Source organism: Grampus griseus (assembly GCF_964374135.1).
Source record: "Grampus griseus genome assembly, chromosome: 20".
NCBI classification, from domain to species: domain Eukaryota; kingdom Metazoa; phylum Chordata; class Mammalia; order Artiodactyla; family Delphinidae; genus Grampus; species Grampus griseus.
In genome coordinates this window covers 50,692,102-50,711,288 of record NC_139014.1, presented here as the reverse complement: position 1 = coordinate 50,711,288, position 19,187 = coordinate 50,692,102, and the positions used below count along the sequence as shown (strand labels likewise).

Genomic DNA, 19,187 nt, shown 5'->3' with positions numbered 1-19,187 from the left:
CCAAGAGATGCTGGAAAGCGGGGAGTGTTCCCGAGCATTTTGGAGGGAAATTGGCAAATGTCGTCATGGCAGCAGGAGTGTGAAGGCCCAAGTCCCCTTCAGTTCTCTGAGTTTAGAGAATATTTACCCCCACAGCTCCTGAATATGAGGGGGCCTCAAGGATCAGTCCAGCAGCTTGCTGTGAACAAGTCTGGCCTCTGCCACCCTTACACCCAGAATTCGAGCTGAGGGGAAAAAAAACACCTCAACAACTCCTATTTATACAAAATTTATTATACTTTGTTCAGAATTACAAGTCACCACGAGGTCAACAACATAAGCACAAAATAGAGGAAAATGGGGCCAAGCTGTTGAATGTCACCAGCTTGTCTGTGAGGGTAAAAGGCTCTAGCCTCTGGGAAGTCTGAAGCAGGAAGTGAGGAGACAACTAGGCATAGAGGTCCTCTCGGTCCGCGGAGTAGACCTCGCCCTCCTGCAGGAGAGCAAAGTTGAGGAAGTGGGAGGGTCTGTGCACCTCGTGGTAGAACTCTTTGGGGTTTGCCAGCTGCAGCTCATACTTCATGTTGGGATCATGCCGAACACCTTGGAGTAGAAGGAAAGGGCCAGTGTTGACAAGGTCCACCTGCCTCACCCTGCTGGGTCCTGGGCCATCTCCAAACCAGAGTCCGGCCCCAAGTGCTAAGGGTGATGGCCTAACCCCAAGCCCACCATCCTGTGTGCCCCGCCACCACCCCACACCCTGCCTCACATACCCATAAAGTTGTAGTTCCACGAGGACTGGGCAGGGACCATAAAGAAGCCAAGGAAGCGGTCTGACAGTAGCATCTGGACCCTCTCGTAGTGCGAGGGTAGGTAGCCCTTGGGGTTGTTGCCCTTGTCTGTGTTCTGGCGGCCCCATTCATAGCCACTGGGGGTCAGCTTGTAGGCTGTCAGGGTGCAGGAGCCTGGTGTGAAGCTGGAAGAGGAATGAGGACAGAGTCAGCGCTCAGGCCACCATTCCTGGGCCCTGGCCTGCAACGCCTGCCCCATCGTACTTCCTCCCAAGGCGGCCCAACCCCACCTGCAGGTGATGATAATGGTCTTCTCGCCATCCCAAGATGGGTTGTCAGCCATGATCTTGGCATGGGTGGTGACATCCTGGGGTGACAGCTGGGGGGACTCATTGGGCTGAGTGTGGATCCAACCTAAGGGTTCCATCTCCTATGGGTAGAGCAGTGAAAAGCTATTTAGAGCCCCGTCTGCAGACAGGAATCCCACCCGTGAGAGTAACACCCCTGCCTTCCCTCCACCACCTTGAGAGCAGAAAGCCCCGGTTCTCCTACAGCCCCGCTAACCTTGAGGTACTCATGCTGGGGCAGCTGGCCAGGCAGGTGCACAGTCTGGTGAGTGCCCCACTGTGGTACCATCACGATGCAGCGGATCTCCTTCACCTGGGGGTTATCTGGTGGGCTCACCCCATAGAGGTACCCTGCAATCTGGAGACAAGGGGGTCAAGAGCCAAAGAGATTCTTAGTACCAGCCCAGAGTTGGGGCCGTCAGCCCTGTGTTTAATTCCCTTCTCCAAGAACAAGGACAGAGTTTCTCAAATGTGGCCAGAATCTCCTGCATCAAAAACGCCTGGGGTGCTTATTCAGAACGTTAAACACAGACCTCACCTCAGACTTACCAGGGGTGCTTATTCAAAACGTTAAACACAGACCTCACCTCAGACTCAGCACATCAGAATCTCAAGTGGGGTCCAGGAATCGGCACTGCTCACACGTTCCCCAGTTGCTTATTTAAGTATTTAAGTACAGTGTCCATAAACAAATGAGCACACAAGCACAGAGCCCATGCATTTCCACAAACTGAACACATCTATAAAATCAGCACTCAGCAGTACTTTAAATTTTACATTGTCATGAACAAAGTAAGAAAACTTGTGTTCCTATAAACTCACCCAACACAGGATACTAACAATCTTCAAATTCACCAGACTGAGGCCACAAGTTGGTGTTTTATAAAATATGATCCTCCCCGATTACTAGTAAAGTTGACCATCTTTTCACGTATTCCCCACCTCAGCCCCTTTTCTGAACTACCTTCTCACTCCCCTGCCGCACCGTTCTTCTACAGTTATCTTCTACAAAAACCAACTTCTGGGAATTCCCTATTCTAGGTCCCACTGCATCTTAAGAGTTACGCAAATATTTTCTTCCTGTTTTTAGTTTGTCTTTTGTGGTACCCTTTGTCACGCACAAATTATTAATTTTGATGATGGCTTTGTGTCTTGTCTAAGAAGGTTATCCTAACTTTAAGACGGTACGTGTTTTCTTCTAATAGTCTACTACAGTTTAGTATTTCACGTTCAGATTTGTGCTGCACCTGGATTTGAGTCCTGTTAAGCGCTGAGGCGGGGGTCGAGCCTCCTTTTGCCGACTGTTCAGGGTCATGGCGCGCTTAATCCCACAGATGCAGCGGGTCCTCAGGTGACACAACACATTTATTATACACACGTGAATCTGTCTCTATATATCCTCTTCCAATAACTTCTAGGAAATACATCATTTCTCAATTGCCATAGCTTTATAATGTCTCGGTATCTGGTGGGGGCCGAAACCCTCCTCCCTCCCTGTTTTGGCTCTCCTTGTATATTTACTCATCTATCAATTTCAAAACCAGCACCTGCAGTTCCAGGAAATCTCAGGTGAGTTTCAGGCACATAAAATGTTTGGCACACTGTGGCCTAGTGGAACAAACATACTCACTTGGGCCCGAAGGTCAGATATGCAGATAAACTTCTTCAGCACATTCTTGGGAAGAATATAGGTATAACCAGTCTCCTTGATGTCATCAGATGAAACATAGATGTGATTGGTCCTTAAGTGCAGGTTGGCGGCAGAGATGGCCCTAAAAACAGGTAGGGAATGTTGGCATTTCTCAACTCAAGCACCTCAGGTAGCACCAGAGGCCTTTCCAGCCCTACCCCTCTTGCCCCTTATACTACCTGACCCTCCATTCAGTCTTAGATGAGAAAGTCTGGGTCTCATAGTTGCTGGTGGTAGAGGTGATGATTTCGTCACCATGCTTGTTGACAGTACGAGTCTGGGTTGCAGTCAGTTGTGACTGTTCCTTGGTCTGCTTCTCAATCTCAGCTATTTGCTGCCGCTGCTGTGATGGTGCAGAGATCTCCATACCCAGGATGATGTCTCGAATTTCTGATTGTGTCAGTGATGCCACATTCACACTGTGGGGACAGTGTGGGTCACACCACAAGGATCCCTTCCCCTTGGTCACTTACGTCCCAATGGCAAGGTGTAACTTGGTGGGACAGGGGAGCCCATACTCTGACCCCAGATAATCTTCAATTGACACTTGAAGTGTGAAGTGGAAATACACTAATACGGATAAGATTTGTCACATCCCAGGCTGGCCCTGTGCCCGTACACCTTTCAGCCATGCTCAAACCTGCTCAGCATCCATACCTCCCACTTTTCCTCAACAAAAAGTGCCCTGGAACCGGAAAACTCTCAAAAACGGAAATCCTAGAACAAGTTCTCAATCACAGGTGGTGTGTCCGCACCCTTACTGGGTGAACATTTTTGGTTGCCACAGTGACAAGGAAGGAGAGAGAAGGAAGGTGTGTGTGTGTGTGTGTGTTATTAGCTGTGGTATCTGGGGGTCTGGGATGTTAGAACTTCCTGCAATGTATGGACAGTAAGGAAACGTCCTGCTCAAAATGGCAACAGTGCCTCTGCTAAGGAATAGCGCCCAAGTGTCAGCCTGAGCCCTGAGACATGGACACTTCCTATACCATCTGAAGACACTGCCTACCTACCTCTCCTCTATAGGCATCTCTAGGACAATTTCTTGAGAAACTTCTGAGCTTAAAATGTTGCAAAAAACCAAGAAGGCATATACTGAGCCACCCATTTTACCCTTTCTGGATCTCTCATCTGTATCCCCACCACTGCTCACTTGTTTTTCTTGCCATAGTCAGCCAAGATAAGGTCCTTGAGCTGCACCTCCACCTTGATCCACTCCTCGTCAGTCAGAGTGGGCCAGATGTGGTGTGGTTCTGTGATCGTAGTCTTGTCTGGCTTCAGGATGACCTTCGCCCGGTCGTTGTTCACATGCAGGGCACGCAGAATCAGGATGAGGCGGGAGAAAGCCTAGGGAGAGATGTGGCAGCATGGGAGGAGGTCGGCTACTTGATGTTCTTCCCCTCGCCTCCATCCTATCCTTTCAGGAGACCCAAGAACCCATTTCAAACCCTACGGTGCTCCCCTCACCATGAGTCAACTTGATATGCAGAGTCACTAGCCCATGCACAGGCTGAAGATGTGAAAATGGCCCCATAAGAGGCCTGTGGGAAAACCTAAGGCACAGAACCTTCCTATGACCCCAAACCCACTCCTCTTAGAGTGGCCCTCCCTCCTCGTGAGGTGGCTTCATACCGTGTAAGATGAGATAGTCTTGAGCCAGTCATCATAGAGGTTAAAGAGAACCATCTGCGGCTCAGTGGCTTTAAGGATGAGATCCCCAAACTTTTCCACCTTGAGACAAGCCTGGAAGGGGAGCTGGAGCTCTGATCCTTTGATCACAATATTGGGGAAGTCCAGCAAGTGCACCTGAGACAAGATCAAGTCCAAGTTTAGAAACAGAACCAGCAGGTCTCAGCCCTCTTTCCTTCTACCTCATTCACCACCTCTCACCTCCAATGGATCGAGCATGCCTTTCCTGGTGACAATGATCTGCTTGGGCTGCTCCTCCACTGGTAGAGATCGGATCAGGGCAGCCACCTCCTCAGCTGTCTTCCACTTAGCCAACTAAAAAGCAAGAGAAAAGAACATGGAAACTGAGTCTCCAACCTCCCAGGTCAACTAGAACTAAAAATTCTAGTCTTAAAACAATTAGACTATGTCTCTATCACACACTGCTATTGAATGTTAGGTACTTCAGAGGTATAGAAAAAACGTCCAATGGTCTTGCCCCGAAGGGTGTTTCAACCTCGCTGGCCAGACAAAGCTCACACAATGCCACGAGCTAGTATTTGATTATATACACGCTACGTCAGGGACAAGAGAAATTAAGGCTAAGGTCATAAAAAGCTGCACAAATAAAGAAGTCTTAAGGGATGAGTAAGACAGTGATTAACAGAAGAGAAGAGTTCATTCTAGAAGCAAAGACCTATAAGCAAAGCCACAGAGGTGGAGATGCTCATCAGGGTTTGGGATACCAGGATCCTGGACTGACTGCTACGAGGAAGAGGAACTGTGGCCGGACAGGTTACAGGCCAACCAGATGTTAAGCATCTAGGAAACCAAAGAGTTAATTCAGCAAAAAGAAAGGGGCTACCAAAGGCTTTGAGGAGGAGAAGAGATTTGGTGAAAATGACATTTTAAGAGTGCTTGTTCCCTTTAGAAAGATGATTTTTCATAGCCCTCTTCAAGATAGGTTAGAGATGGGAGATTCAAGAAGCAGAGATGCCAGCTTGTAGGTAATGAAGGACCTCAAATATTCTTGGACCTCTTATAGAAGAACACTTCCCAAGTTAAGTAATTCAGGAAAAAAGTTTAAATGAGATGTCCTGAACCTTACAAAGAGAGAAACGGGAGATTCTCTCACATACACACCCCCCACATACCAAAGAGTAAGAGGCAGCAAAGTTCTACAGCCTCTCTACCCTTTAACATGCTCACCTGCCCCAAACGCTTCTGTCCAGCCCACACAGATGTGTGAATTATCTTGAGAAACAGCTGCCCTGTGCGTGGGTTGAAGATGAAGATGGCCCCATTGATGGGCTTGGTGGTCAGGTTCCCTTCAAAGGTCTAAGGAATGATTACATCAGTTAGCACAGTCTAGACACAACCAGCCTGCCTTCCTCGCAATATGCACACACTTGCCCGGCCACCCTCCCACAGGCATATACAGAACCCCACACCCACATGCTGCATCTAACTCTCACCTTATGGATAGTCACTCTGTAGACATTCGTGTCATCCACAAACCAGATAATCTGGTTGGAAAAGAGTTCACCATAGTTCTGAGAGGACAGATAGGGCTCAGTGGGCTCAGAGGAATAAAGCTGCAGCCCTTTACGGATCCGTTCACGTAACACATACAAGGCAGGGTTTGCCTTCATGATCTTGGCCATGGCCTGCTGTATGAGGGGCTTGCTGCCAGGGAACCAGTTTCCATAGGCACTGTGAGGGTGGAAGAGGCAAGAAAGGTCAAGACCAGGCTGGCAGTCCCAGGAACAAGGCAAACTGCGACTCTACAGGGGAAGAAAAGGCTGTTGGTCAGGCTGAGAATGAGTGCCTGTTCATGTACATAGAGGCAGGGAAGAAAGAGTCAGTGACACCAGTGGAGGAAACGGCCAACCTCACCTCACCTGGGCAAACTAAAAAAAAAACGTGTATATTAAAGTACGGGGCAGGGGGGAGAGGTAAATTAGGAGGTTGAGATTAACATATACATACTACTATATATAAAATAAATAATCAACAAGGACCTACTGTATATGGCACAGGGAACTCTACTCAATACTCTGTAATAATCTATACGGGAAAAATATCCTATAAACAATAGATATATGTATACATATAACTAAATCACTTTGCTGTACACCTGAAACTAACACAACATTGTAAATCAACTATACTGCAATGCAAAATAAAAATTAAGGGACCTCCTTCCTGGTGGTTCAGTGGTAAAGAATCCGCCTTACAATGCAGGGGACGCAGGTTTGATCCCTGGTCCGGGAACTAAGATCCCACATGCCACGGGGTGTCTAAGCCCGTGCGCCACAACTACTGAGCTCTCACTCATTCCTTAGACCTTTGAAGGGAACCTGACCACCAAGCCTCTCAATGGGGCCATCTTCATCATCGAACCTCAACTAGAGAGCCTGCACGCCGCAAACTACAGAGCCCACACGCCACAACTACAGAGCCCATGCACTCTAGAACCTGCATGCTACAACTAGAGAAAACCCGCACACCACAACTAGAGAGAAGCCCGCGTGCCACAACGAAGAGCCCGTGTGCCACAACAAAAGATTCTGCATGCCTCAACAAAGATCCCGCGTGCCGTGACTAAGACCCGACGCACCCAAAAATAAATAATAAATAAATCTTTTAAAAATAAACAAATAAATACAATAAAGTGTGGGGCTGATGAAAAATATCAATACATGCTTCTGAGCCTCAACTTACCTATGCAGGTTATAGGCCAGGTCGATGGCAATGAGCACACCTGTGGGCGAAGGGTAGATACTCATGTTGTCTGTGGTGTAGTCCAAGAACTTGGCCCGGGCGTAGCGCTCGATGTCATGGGAATCATAGTCCCCCCAGCGCAACTGGATGTCAATCCAATACTTCTGAGTGGTGGTGCTGTCCATCACATCCCTGAGGGTGGAAAGGGGTCAGGAGTCTAGGCTTCCAGGAAGACACTGGCACAACCAATATCCCCAGAGCCACAAGAACTCTCAATCACTACGTCTGAATCTCAAAACCAACCCCTCTGCCTGTTCCAGATCAGAAGACCCACCAGAGAATTAGCAGACCTCGCTGAGGGTGTTAACAGAATCATGGGTAGAACTTGTTTCAAATTAGAAAGAAAGGCAACCAGGGACAATTTCTAAAGCAGTGCTGCTACAATAGTAAAACTAAGCTTCTTAGATGCCTAGGGCTGGGTCGTAAGGCACTTACTTAGAGTCTGCCAGCAATGAGGGCCGGGAGACATTCCACTTATAGGAGGCAAAGAGCAGGATATCTGCACAGGAAGAGTTCATCTTATAGGACTTTCGGGGGTGGATTGTCTCCTTTTGTACTGTCTCTATTTCTAGTGCATCCAGTTCCTGATCAAACACCTGGAGGCAAAGGTGGAAAGGTTATGACTGGTTATGGAAGCCCACTTAGAATGAGGGCTTATAGAACTTAAGATAATGTGGCACCTGGGACCTCAACAGAAGTCTCATCCTTGGAGCTCTGAGGGTGGATTTCCCATACCCAAAAGAGAGAGCAGACCTGACTTTTTGTGGCATCGTCTCCCCTCAATTCTAGCCCACCTGACACAAGTCCATAACGATGCTCTCGTGGATCTTCTGCCACAGGTGAGCTCGGAAGATCTGGATGAGAGAGATCTTCAGTGTGGGGATCTTGCCGTGCATGAAGATACCTGTCAGGTCCAGCTGCACCTGAAAGCCTACGTATACCTGACAGGAAAAAAAGAGCGACACTAGAGACCGAGAGGTTCTCAGGATGTAATTAAGGAAGTAGAAACTCTTGTTTTTAGCTTCCCATCTCCCATGTCTATCAATCACACTCACGTTGGCTCGGTTGATGGTTGGGGACCACCAGAGGGTGAATCTACGATTGGGAATCTGGTTCAATCCTGATCGCTGAGCATTGGTTAGTTTCTTCCACTTCATAGACTCCTCAAAACCACTGGCCTTCTCCCTGGGAAGCAGAAGAGACGAGGTAAAGTGACGTCCTGCCATCCCCCAGAGCACTGCTGACCTCCTGGGGTGGCTGTGTGGGAAACACCGCAGTAGAACACAAAAGCATATGAGGGATGAGCTCAGAGGGCTGTGACATGTGAGAGGTCACTGTAAGGGGAGAACAGAATCCTCACCAGAAAAGCCCCTCCCAGGTAGGGAAGTAAGTGCCCTTGAAGAGAGTGTGTTCCAGAATGCCTTCCACACCACCCAGGGCCTGGATCATGTCTGTACGGTAGTTGTTCAGGTTCCAGAGCTTTCCATCATGCCGCTGGTGTGTCCACCAAAAAGGGTTCTGCTTCAAAACCTAGATGGCAAGGTAGGTACGGTGAAGCTTCTGGGTGCCCACTGCTCCAGGTTCCCAGCATGGCCACAGACTCTCCTGATTCAGGGAAAATCTCTCCACTATCCCCTCCACGTACCTGGTACTGCTTAAAGTCAGTTCGGACACGCCAACCCTTATCATAAGCCAGTGTGTGCCGGTCCTTCTGGAAGAGGGTGTTGATTCGAGGAATGCCACGATCCCATGAATCCTCTAGATCTTCTAGGGTCAGTCGTCTGCCAAGGAAAAAAGATCAAAGTTAAAACAAATACTCATATGAAGAGTCCAGCATTCCTCCCTGGCCAAGGATAAACAGGGTCAGACATACAACCTACTTCCTTGACTCCATAAAAAGACGGCATGCTCTACTCCTGACCTCCAGGCAGGACTCAAAGGTCACACCACTCAAAAGGACTGCTATGCCCTCCTGGATGCCCACCTGTTCTGCGCAATGGCCTCTTGTCTCTTGAGTGCATACTCAGCCCAGACCCGCTGAGAATCAATGAACTCACTCTCCCAGGGCTGTATGTAGCGATACAAGTTGGGAATCAGCTGGTCTTCTTCATGGCTCATTCCTGAACGAAAGTGTGTGATACCTACATCTGTCTGCTTGGACCACCTGTTTGGGGACACAACCAAGATTAGATAAAAAATAAAAACTGAAAATAAAGAAACATCTCCTTCCCTCAGGGTCTAGCAAGATTTTCAGCCAAGTCCTACCTGAGGTCAGATTGGGGGATGAGCACATGGCCCATTGAGAGCATGCCAAGTCCACCCAACTCCTTAGGGGTGTAGAACACGACAGGGGGGAAGCGACTCGGCATCTTGGAGTTGAGGCCAATCTTGATTCGTGTCTGGATCTTGTTCTCACACTTCACCAGCAAGTCCAGGAGCTCCTGGGTGTTCACCACAGCCTCCCGAAAGTATGTCATAAGGCCAATAAGAGCTGTGTTCCACTTATTCACAATCTGAAGATAGTGAAAAAGAAGTAAATTATAGATAAGTCATTGCAGGGACAGGGTGTGTGGCTAGGAACCACCAGATACAATTAGTCATATTCTCCCTAGTTCTCAAGAAAGATTTGAGCTCAATGTCATTAGGGAAGTGTGTATAAATCAAAATCACTATGAGATACTACTTAACACCCACTGCAATGGCTATAAGATAGTTACAAGGATGTGGAAAAAATGGAACTCTCATATGAAATAGTGCAGCCACATTGAAACAGCCTGGCAGCTCCTCAAAAGGTTAAAAAGAGTTACCATATGACCCAACAATTCTACTCCTAGGTATATACCCAAGAGAAATAAAAACATATGTCCACACAAAAATACGTACACAAATGTTCACAAAAGCATTATTCATAATAGCCAAAAAGTAGAAAAAAACCAAATGTCCATCAACTGACAAATAAACAAAATGGTGTACAGCCATATTATGGAATATTATTTAGCCATGAAAAGGACTGAAATACTGATGTATGCTACAACATGGATAAACCTTGTAAACATTATACTAAGTGAAAGAAACCAGATGAAAAAGGTCACATACATGATCCATTTATATGAAATGTCCAGAAGAAACAAATCCATACAGACAGGAGGTAGATTAGGGGTGGCCAGAGGACTGGGGCAGGGAGGGACATGGGGAGTGAGTGACTGCTAATGGGTATAGGGTTTCTTTGTGGGGTGATGAAAATGTTCTGGAATTAGTGGTTATGGCTGCACAATTTTATGCATATAATAAAAACCACTGAATTGTATACTTTAAAAGTGTGAATTTCATTTCAATAAAAACATAAAGTTGGGCTTCCCTGGTGGCGCAGGGAAGATCCCACATGCCATGCGGAACAGCCAAAAAATTAAAAAAAAAAAAAGCTGAAAGAATTTCCTTTAAGATCAGAAATGAGACAAGGATGCCCACTCTCACCACTTTTATTCAACACATTATTGAAAGTCCTAGCCACAGCAACCAGACAAGAAAAAGATATTAAAGAAATCCAGGGACTTCCTTGGTGGCACAGTGGTTAAGAATCTGCCTGCCAATGCAGGGGACACAGGTTTGAGCCATGGTCTGGGAAGATCCCACATGCTGCAGAGCAACTAAGCCCATGTGCCACAACTATTGAGCGTGCGCTCTCCAGAGCCCACGTGCCACAACTACTGAAGCCCGCAGGCCTAGAGCCCGTGCTCCACAACAAGAGAAGCCACCGCAATGAGAAGCCCTCACACAACAACAAATAGTAGCCCCCGCTCGCTGCAACCAGAGAAAGCCCACACGCAGCAACGAAGACCCAATGCAGCCAAAAATAAATAAATAAATATATTTAAAAAAAAATTCCAAATTGGAAAAAAGTGAAACTGTCACTGTTTGCAGATGACATGATATTATACATAGAAAATCCTAAAGACACCACCAAAAAACTACCAGAACTCATCAATGAATTCAGTAACATGGCAGGATACAAAATTAACGTAGAGAAATCTATTGCATTTCTGAATACTATCAGAAAGAGAAATTATGAAAACAATCCCGTTTATGATTGCATCAAAAAACCAAACCAAACCAGGGACTTCCCTGGTGGTCCAGTGGTTAAGACTCCATGCTTCCAATGCAAGGGGCACAGGTTCAATCCCGGTTGGGGAACTAAGATCCCACATGCTGCACGGTACGACCAAGGGAAAAAAAAAAATCTAAAAAACAAAAAACCAAAAAAACCCAAACGAAACCAAACAACAACTAGGAATAACTCAATCCAAGGAGATAAAAGACCTGTACTTGGAAAACTGTAAGAACTTGGTGAGGGACTTCCCTGGCGGTCCAGTGGTCGACTCCACACTTCCACTGCAGGGGACATGGCTTCGAGTCCTGGTCTGGGAAGATCCCACATGCCACGGAGCAACTAAGCCCGCGAGCCACAACTACTGAGCCCACATGCCACAACTACAGAAGCCCATGTGCCTAGAGCCCATGCTCTGCAACAAGAGAAGCCACTACAATGAGAAGCCCATGCACTGCAATGAAGAGCAGCCCCCACTCGCCGCAACTAGAGAAAGCCCGTGCGCAGCAACAAAGACCCAACACAGAGAAAAATAAATACATTAAAAAAAAAAAGAATATTGTTAAAATGACCACACCCTCAAGTCCATCTACAAATTCAATGGAATCCCTATCAAAATACCAAAGACATTTTTCACAGAACTAGAACCAATAATTTTAATATTTGTATGGAAACACAAAAGACCCTGAAAAGCCAAAACAATCCTGATAAAGAACAAAGTAGAAAGTATCACACCTCCTGATTTCAAACTATATTACAAAGCTACGGTACTCAAACAGTATAGTAGTGGCACAAAAAACAAACCCATAGGTCAATGGATCAGAATAGAGAGCCCAGAAATAAACCCATGCTGTTATGGTCAATTAATCTACAACAAAGAAAGCAAGAATATACACTGGGGAAAAGACAGCGACAGCTAATGCAAAAGAATCCAACTGGACTTTCTCACAACATACACAAAAAATAAAGGCAAAATGGATAAAAGATTTAAATGTAAGACCTGAAACTATAAAACTCCTAGAAGAGGGACCTCCCTGGTGGCGCAGTGGTTAAGAATCTGCCTGCCAATGCAGAGAACACAGGTTCGAGCCCCAGTCCAGGAAGGTCCCACATGCCGCGGAGCAACTAAGCCCGTGCACCACAACTACTCAGCCTGCACTCTAGAGCCCACGAGCCACAACTACTGAAGCCCGCATGCCTAGAGCCCGTGCTCTGCAACGAAGAGTAGCCCCCGCTCACAACTAGAGAAAGCACGCAGCAATGAAGACCCAATGCAGCAAAAAATAAAATAAATAAATTTATTAAAAAACCCCAAAAACTCCTAGAAGAAAACACAGGCAGTACTCTCTTTGACCTTAGTCTTAGGAATACTTTTTTGGATATATCTCCTCAGGCAAGGGAAACAAAAAATTAAGAAATGGGGAAAAAAATAAATAAAATGAAGAAAGAAAAGAAAAGAAAAAAAAAAAAACAAACGGGGCTTCCCTGGTGGCGCAGTGGTTGAGAGTCTGCCTGCCGATGCAGTGGACACGGGTTTGTGCCCCAGTCCAGGAAGATCCCACATGCCATGGAGCGGCTGTGCCTGTGAGCCATGGCCGCTGAGCCTGAGCGTCTGGAGCCTGTGCTCCGCAACGGGAGAGGCCACAACCGTGAGAGGCCCACGTACCGCAAAAAAAAAAAAAAAAAAAAGAAATGCGACTATATCAAACTAAAAAGGTTTTGCACAGGGGCTTCCCTGGTGGCGCAGTGGTTAAGAATCCGCCTGTCAATGCAGGGGACGCAGGTTTGATCCCTGGTCCAGGAGGATCCCACATGCTGTGGAGCAACTAAGCCCGTGTGCCACAACTACTGGGCCTGTGCTCTATAGCCCACGAGCCACAACTACTGAAGCCCGCACACCTAGAGCCCATGCTCCTCAACAAGAGAAGCCACTGCAGTGAGAAGCCTGCACACCTCAACGAAGAGTAGCCCCCGCTGGACGCAACTAGAGAAAGCCCTCACGCAGCAACAAAGACGCAACACAGCCAAAAATAAATAAATAAATAAAAGCTTTTGCACAGCAAAAGAAATATCAACAAAATGGAAAGAAAGCCCACTGAACAGGAGGTGATATTTACAGATGATATATCTGATAAGGGGTTAATACGCAAAATACTGGGTTGGCCAAAAAGTTCATTCAGGTTTTTCCATAACATCTTATGAACGAACTTTTTTGGCCAACCCAATACAAAGAACTCATACAACTCAACATAAAAAAAAACAAAACAAAAACCTGATTTAAAATGTCTTTTCAGCAGAGGAGCTGAAGAGACATTTTTCCAGAGAAGATATAAAGGTGTCCAATAGACACATGAAAAGATGCTCAACATCACTAATCATAAAGGAAATGCAAATCAAAACCACAACGAGATGTCTCCTCACACTTGCCAGAATGGCTATTATCAAAAAGACAAGTAACAAGCATTGACAAGGATGTGGAGAACAGGGAACCCTCGTGTACTACCGTACTACTGATGGGAATGTAAAGTGGTGCAGACACTATAAAAAACAGTATGGAAGTTCCTCAAAAAATTAAAAATAGAACAACCATACAATCTAGCAATCTACATACAATCTACTACAATCTACATACAATCTACTCCTGGGTATTTATCCGAAGAAAACAAAAACACTAATTCGGAAAGATACGTGCATCCCCATGTTCACTGCAGCATTATTTGAAATAGCCAATGTATGGAAGCAACTTAAATGTCTATTGATAGATAAATGGATAAAGGAGATGTGGTATGTATACACACACACAGAAATATTACTCAGGCATAAAAAAGAATGAAATCTTGCCATCTGCAACAACACAGATACTTGGAAGGGTGGGGGAATGAGTGAAATAGTTGAGGGAGACTAAGAAGTACAAACTTCCAGTTATAATAAGTAAGTCACGGGGATGTAATGTACAGTATAGGGAATATTATAATTTTGTGTGGTGACAGATAGTAACTAGACTTATCCTGGCGATCATTTTGTAATGTGTAAAAAGAGCAAATCACTATATTGTTTACCTGAAACTAACATAATATTGTAAGTCAGTCATACTTCAAAAAAAGAGAAAGAGATCTGCAAGTTCCCTGGTGGTCTAGTGGTTAGGATTCTGGGCTTTCACTGCTGTGGCGCCAGTTAATCTCTGGTCAGGGAACTGAGATACTGCAAAAGCTGCACAGCGCAACCAAAAAAAAAAAAAGAGAGAGAGAGAGAGAGATCTCTGAAGACCCACGAAGGGATCCATTTGCAGGCTATAAAACTCCGAGGTCATGCCTGCTTCGGCAGCACGTATACTAAAACTACAACGATACAGAGAAGATTAGCATGGCCCCCGTGCAAGGATGGCACGCAAATTCGTGAAGCATTTCATAGTTTTTTGTTATACCGCAGCAACTAACACAACAATGTAAAGCAATTATACTCCAATAAAGATGTTAAAAAAAAAAACAAAAAAACAAACCTCTAAGGTCAAAGAAAGAACCACCACCAGATCAGTAAGCTGAACAAGTCCCACAGCTCACATAAGGTTGACAACAGTTTGTGTTCCCACCAGCCATACAGAGACTTCATAATAAATGGGAATTAGGTATAGTCCATAGAAAGTTATCAACTTAGTAGTGGAGATAAATTAGCCCCAGAAGAAAGGGTGCTCTGGATTCACTATAACTAAGAAGCTTAAAATTAAAAGCAAGCCTCAAAAGGATCAAACTAAACCACAAGTTACTGAACTGTACACTAGAACACAACCCAACACTCTTTAAAGGAATATAACAAAATCCATAAATCAATATAAATTACACAATTTCTAGCATCCAATCAAATATTGGATGCATACAACGAAGTAGGAATAAATTACCCATAAACAGAAGAAAAATCAATCAGTACAAACAGACCTGGAAACAACAGATGATGGAATTAGTAGACAAAGATCTTACAACAGCTATTGAACATTTTATAATTATGCTTGAGTATATAAAGAAAAACATGAACATAATGAGGAAAGAAACAGAAGATGTTAAAGACCCAAATGAAACTTTTAGAGATAAAAATTACAATATCTGAAATTTTAAAATGTACAGATGGGATTAACAACATTGTAAAGCTGCAGAAAAAATAATGAAGGCAAAATAAACACTTTTTCTGACAAACAAAAGCAGAGTGTATTCACTGCCAGTACACCTTTACTACAAGAAATGTTAATGGAAATTCTTTAAGCAGAAGGAAAACAATACCAGATGGAAACCTGGACCTACATAAAGTAATGGAGAACACCAGAAATAGTAAGTATGTGGGTAAAATGTAAAAGACATTTTTTTTTTCATTTTGTAATTTCTGTAAAAGATAAAAAGGCTGTTTAAAGCCAAAACAGTAACAAAGTATCACTGTGTTTATAATACAGGTACAGTTAAAACATATAACAAAAACACTACAGGGACTTCCCTGGCCATCCAGTGGTTAAGACTTCTCACTTCCATTGCAGGGGGCACGGGTTTGATCCCTGGTCAGGGAACTAAGATCCTGCATGCCGTGGGGCGTGGCCAAAAAAACACAAACACTACAAAAAATGAGGAGGAAAATGAAAGTACATTATTGAAAGGTTCTCGTACAATATGTAACGTGATACTAGACTAGTGGTCACAGTAAGTCAGAGATGTATACTGTAAACCCTAGAGCAACCAATAAAAAACAAAGAAGTGTAGTTAATAAGTGAAGTGTGGAGATAAATTAAAATCATACCAAAACCCCACTCAATCCAAAAGAAGGCAGGAAAATGAGTTACTCAGTTTTCCTGGGTCTCTCCCACATATATATGTTATGAAACTTTCGTTTGATTTTCTCCTGTTTAAAAAATAAATTAAAAAGAAGGCAGGAAAAGAGGAAAAAAGCAGAATAAAGAACAAAGGATGAGATGGCAGGTTTAAACTCAATGACATTAACAGTCATATTAAACTTAATTGGAGTGTTTAGACTATTTGTAAGGTAAAGATTGTTAAACTGAATTTAAAAAGCAAGAACCAATTAAATGCAATCTATAAGAAGTTAACTTTAATTATAACGACACAGATTAAAAATATAAGGATGGAAAAAGACATCCATGCACACACAAAACAAAGCTAGAGGGGCACTACTGATATCAGACAAAGTAGACTTCAGAACAGAGAATATTACAAGGAATAAAGAGGAATATTTCATGATGATAAAGGAGTCAATTCGTTAAGAAGATATAGTAATTCTAAATATACTACATACTTAGGGACTTCCCTGGAGGCACAGTGGATAAGAATCTGCATGCCAATGCAGGGGACACGGGTTTGATCCCTGGTCCGGGAAGATCCCACGTGCCATGGAGCAACTAAGCCCGTGCGCCACAACTACTGAGCCCGCATGCCACAACTAAAGCCCGCAGGCCTAGAGCCCATGCTCCACAACAAGAGAAGCCACTGTGAGGAGAAGCCTGTGTACGGCAACGAAGAGCAACCCCACTCGCTGCAACCAGAGAAAGCCCATGCACAGCAACAAAACCCAACGCAGCAAAAAATAAATAAAATTAAATCTTTAAAAAAATAATAAATATATTGTATACCTAATAACAGAGCTTCAAAATATATGAAGCAAAATATCATGGACCTGTTTAAGCATAAGATTCAAAAAAAATTAAATAATTATGCCCAACAGTATGAACAATACATATTTCTTGCTGGGGTGTCAACAGAGTTGCTTCTATCTATTGAAATGTCTATGTGTGCATCAGTTGTAAAGTTCATTTCTAATTCTAGCTGTATCTTCAGGTACATGATACAGCATTCCACCTGGCACAACTCCTTGGTCATCACCCATATGCAGGTTCTTGGACAAAAAGTTTGTCAGTTTGCATTTTGGTCTCAGTGAGATGGCTCCCTACTCCCCTAAGCCTGCTAACCTCCTGACGACTCTTCCTTGGTTTTCCACCTGTAAGCCAAGCCAATTATGCTTTGCCCAACTTGACTAAATATTTAAAAGCTACCAGAGCAGTCTGAACTTCAGACATTCTTCTGTACTCAAAAAAGACATAAATTTCTGAAAAAATGTCATGTGTCTTTATGTTATAAGCTTGGATGTCTTTAACAAAGTGAATGGTGTCTCTAAAGTCAAAATAAAAAGAGGAACCTGAAAAGGGAAATAAATCCACGACTTATGACAATCTTCTCTCAGTAATTGATAGAAATAGACATAAGAAAAAAAAAAGACATACAAGGAGTTGAACAACACAATCCCTTGACTAAACCTAAATGACATTTGTAAAACCCAACAAAGCAGAATACAGATTCTTTCTCAAGTACACGCGAAGGCAGTCACTATATATGCTAAACCATAAAACAAGTCTAAATACACTTGAGAAAACTAAGATCATAAAGAGTGTTTTCTGACCATAATGGAATTAAACTAGATACTAATAAAAGAAAAACACCTGGAAAACCCCTCAAATAATATTTGAAAATTAAACAACATACTTCTAAGTAACCTATGGGTAAAATAAGAACTCATAAGAGAGGGACTTCCCTGGTGGTCCAGTCGCTAGGACTCCACGCTCCCAGTGCAGGGGGCCCGGGTTTGATCCCTTGTCAGGGAACTAGACCTCACATTCATGCCGCAACTAAGAGTTTGCATGCTGCAACTGAAAGATCCTGCATGCCATGACTGAAGACCCTGCGTGCCGCAACTAAGACCTGATGCAGCCAAATAAATAAATAAAATAAATTTTAAAAATACATATATAATTTGAGTAAAAAAAAAAAAAAGACAAAAAAGAACTCACAAGGGAAATTAGAAAACATTTTTAACTGAATGAAAATGAAAACCTATCAAAATTTGAGGGGTACAGGGGCTTCCCTGGTGGCACAGTGGTTAAGAATCCACCTGCCAATGCAGGGGACATGGGTTTGAGCCCTGGTCCAGGAATATCCCACATGCCACGGAGCAACTAAGCCCCTGTGCCACAACTACTGAGGCTGCGCTCCAGAACCCACGAGCCACAACTACTGAACCCCCGTGCCACAACTACTGAAGCTCGTGTGCCTAGATCCTGTGCTCCGCAACAAGAGAAGCCACCGCAATGAGAAACCTGGGCACCTCAATGAAGAGTAGCCCCCACTCGCCGCAACTAGAGAAAGCCGGCACGCAGCAACGAAGACCCAACACAGGCAAAAATAAATAAATAAAAAATAAATTAATTAAAAAAAAAAAACTTGAGGGATGCAGCTAAAGCAGTGCTTTTATTAAAAGGAGATTTTCCAGCACTGAATATTTCTATTAAAATGAAAGGTCCAGGGCTTCCCTAGTGGTGCAGTGGTTGAGAGTCTGCCTGCTGATGCAGGGGACACGGGTTCGTGCCCCGGTCTGGGAAGATCCCACATGCCGCGGAGTGGCTGGGCCCGTGAGCCATGGCCACTGAGCCTGCGCGTCCGGAGCCTGTGCTCCGCAACGGGAGAGGCCACAACAATGAGAGGCCCGCATACCGCAAAAAAAAAAAAAAAAAGAAAGGTCCAAAATTGTCATCATCTAACCTTTTACCTTAACAAACTAGAAAACTAACAGCAAATTAAACCCAAAGTAAGCAAAAGAGCAGAATCAATGAAACAGAAAAGAGAAAAATAAAAATCAATGAAACTGGGCTTCCCTGGTGGCGGATGAGAATCCGTCTGCCAATGCAGGGGACACAGGTTCGAGCCCTGGTCCGGGAAGATCCCACATGTCGCAGAGCAACTAAGTCCATGCGTCACAACTACTGAGGCCCACGTACCTAGAGC

General features: G+C 44.5%; 1 protein-coding gene across 1 annotated transcript in view; it reads right to left on the bottom strand.

Moving 5' to 3' along the window:
- Nucleotides 1-268: 268 nt before the first annotated feature.
- PRPF8 (pre-mRNA processing factor 8) overlaps nt 269-19,187 on the bottom strand; it is a 36,595-nt gene continuing 17,676 nt past the window's right edge. The window contains exons 25-43 of the mRNA XM_082678416.1: nt 9,522-9,769; nt 9,241-9,420; nt 8,902-9,037; nt 8,617-8,786; nt 8,312-8,441; nt 8,051-8,197; nt 7,692-7,852; nt 7,197-7,388; nt 5,948-6,185; nt 5,682-5,810; nt 4,695-4,808; nt 4,437-4,610; nt 3,958-4,151; nt 2,987-3,226; nt 2,748-2,889; nt 1,335-1,475; nt 1,061-1,200; nt 753-955; nt 269-582 (exon numbers count right to left, since the gene is read on the bottom strand). Coding sequence (XP_082534542.1) covers nt 428-582; nt 753-955; nt 1,061-1,200; nt 1,335-1,475; nt 2,748-2,889; nt 2,987-3,226; nt 3,958-4,151; nt 4,437-4,610; nt 4,695-4,808; nt 5,682-5,810; nt 5,948-6,185; nt 7,197-7,388; nt 7,692-7,852; nt 8,051-8,197; nt 8,312-8,441; nt 8,617-8,786; nt 8,902-9,037; nt 9,241-9,420; nt 9,522-9,769 — 3,234 coding nt within the window. The 3' untranslated portion in view covers nt 269-427. The remainder of the gene's footprint in view (nt 583-752; nt 956-1,060; nt 1,201-1,334; nt 1,476-2,747; nt 2,890-2,986; nt 3,227-3,957; nt 4,152-4,436; nt 4,611-4,694; nt 4,809-5,681; nt 5,811-5,947; nt 6,186-7,196; nt 7,389-7,691; nt 7,853-8,050; nt 8,198-8,311; nt 8,442-8,616; nt 8,787-8,901; nt 9,038-9,240; nt 9,421-9,521; nt 9,770-19,187) is intronic.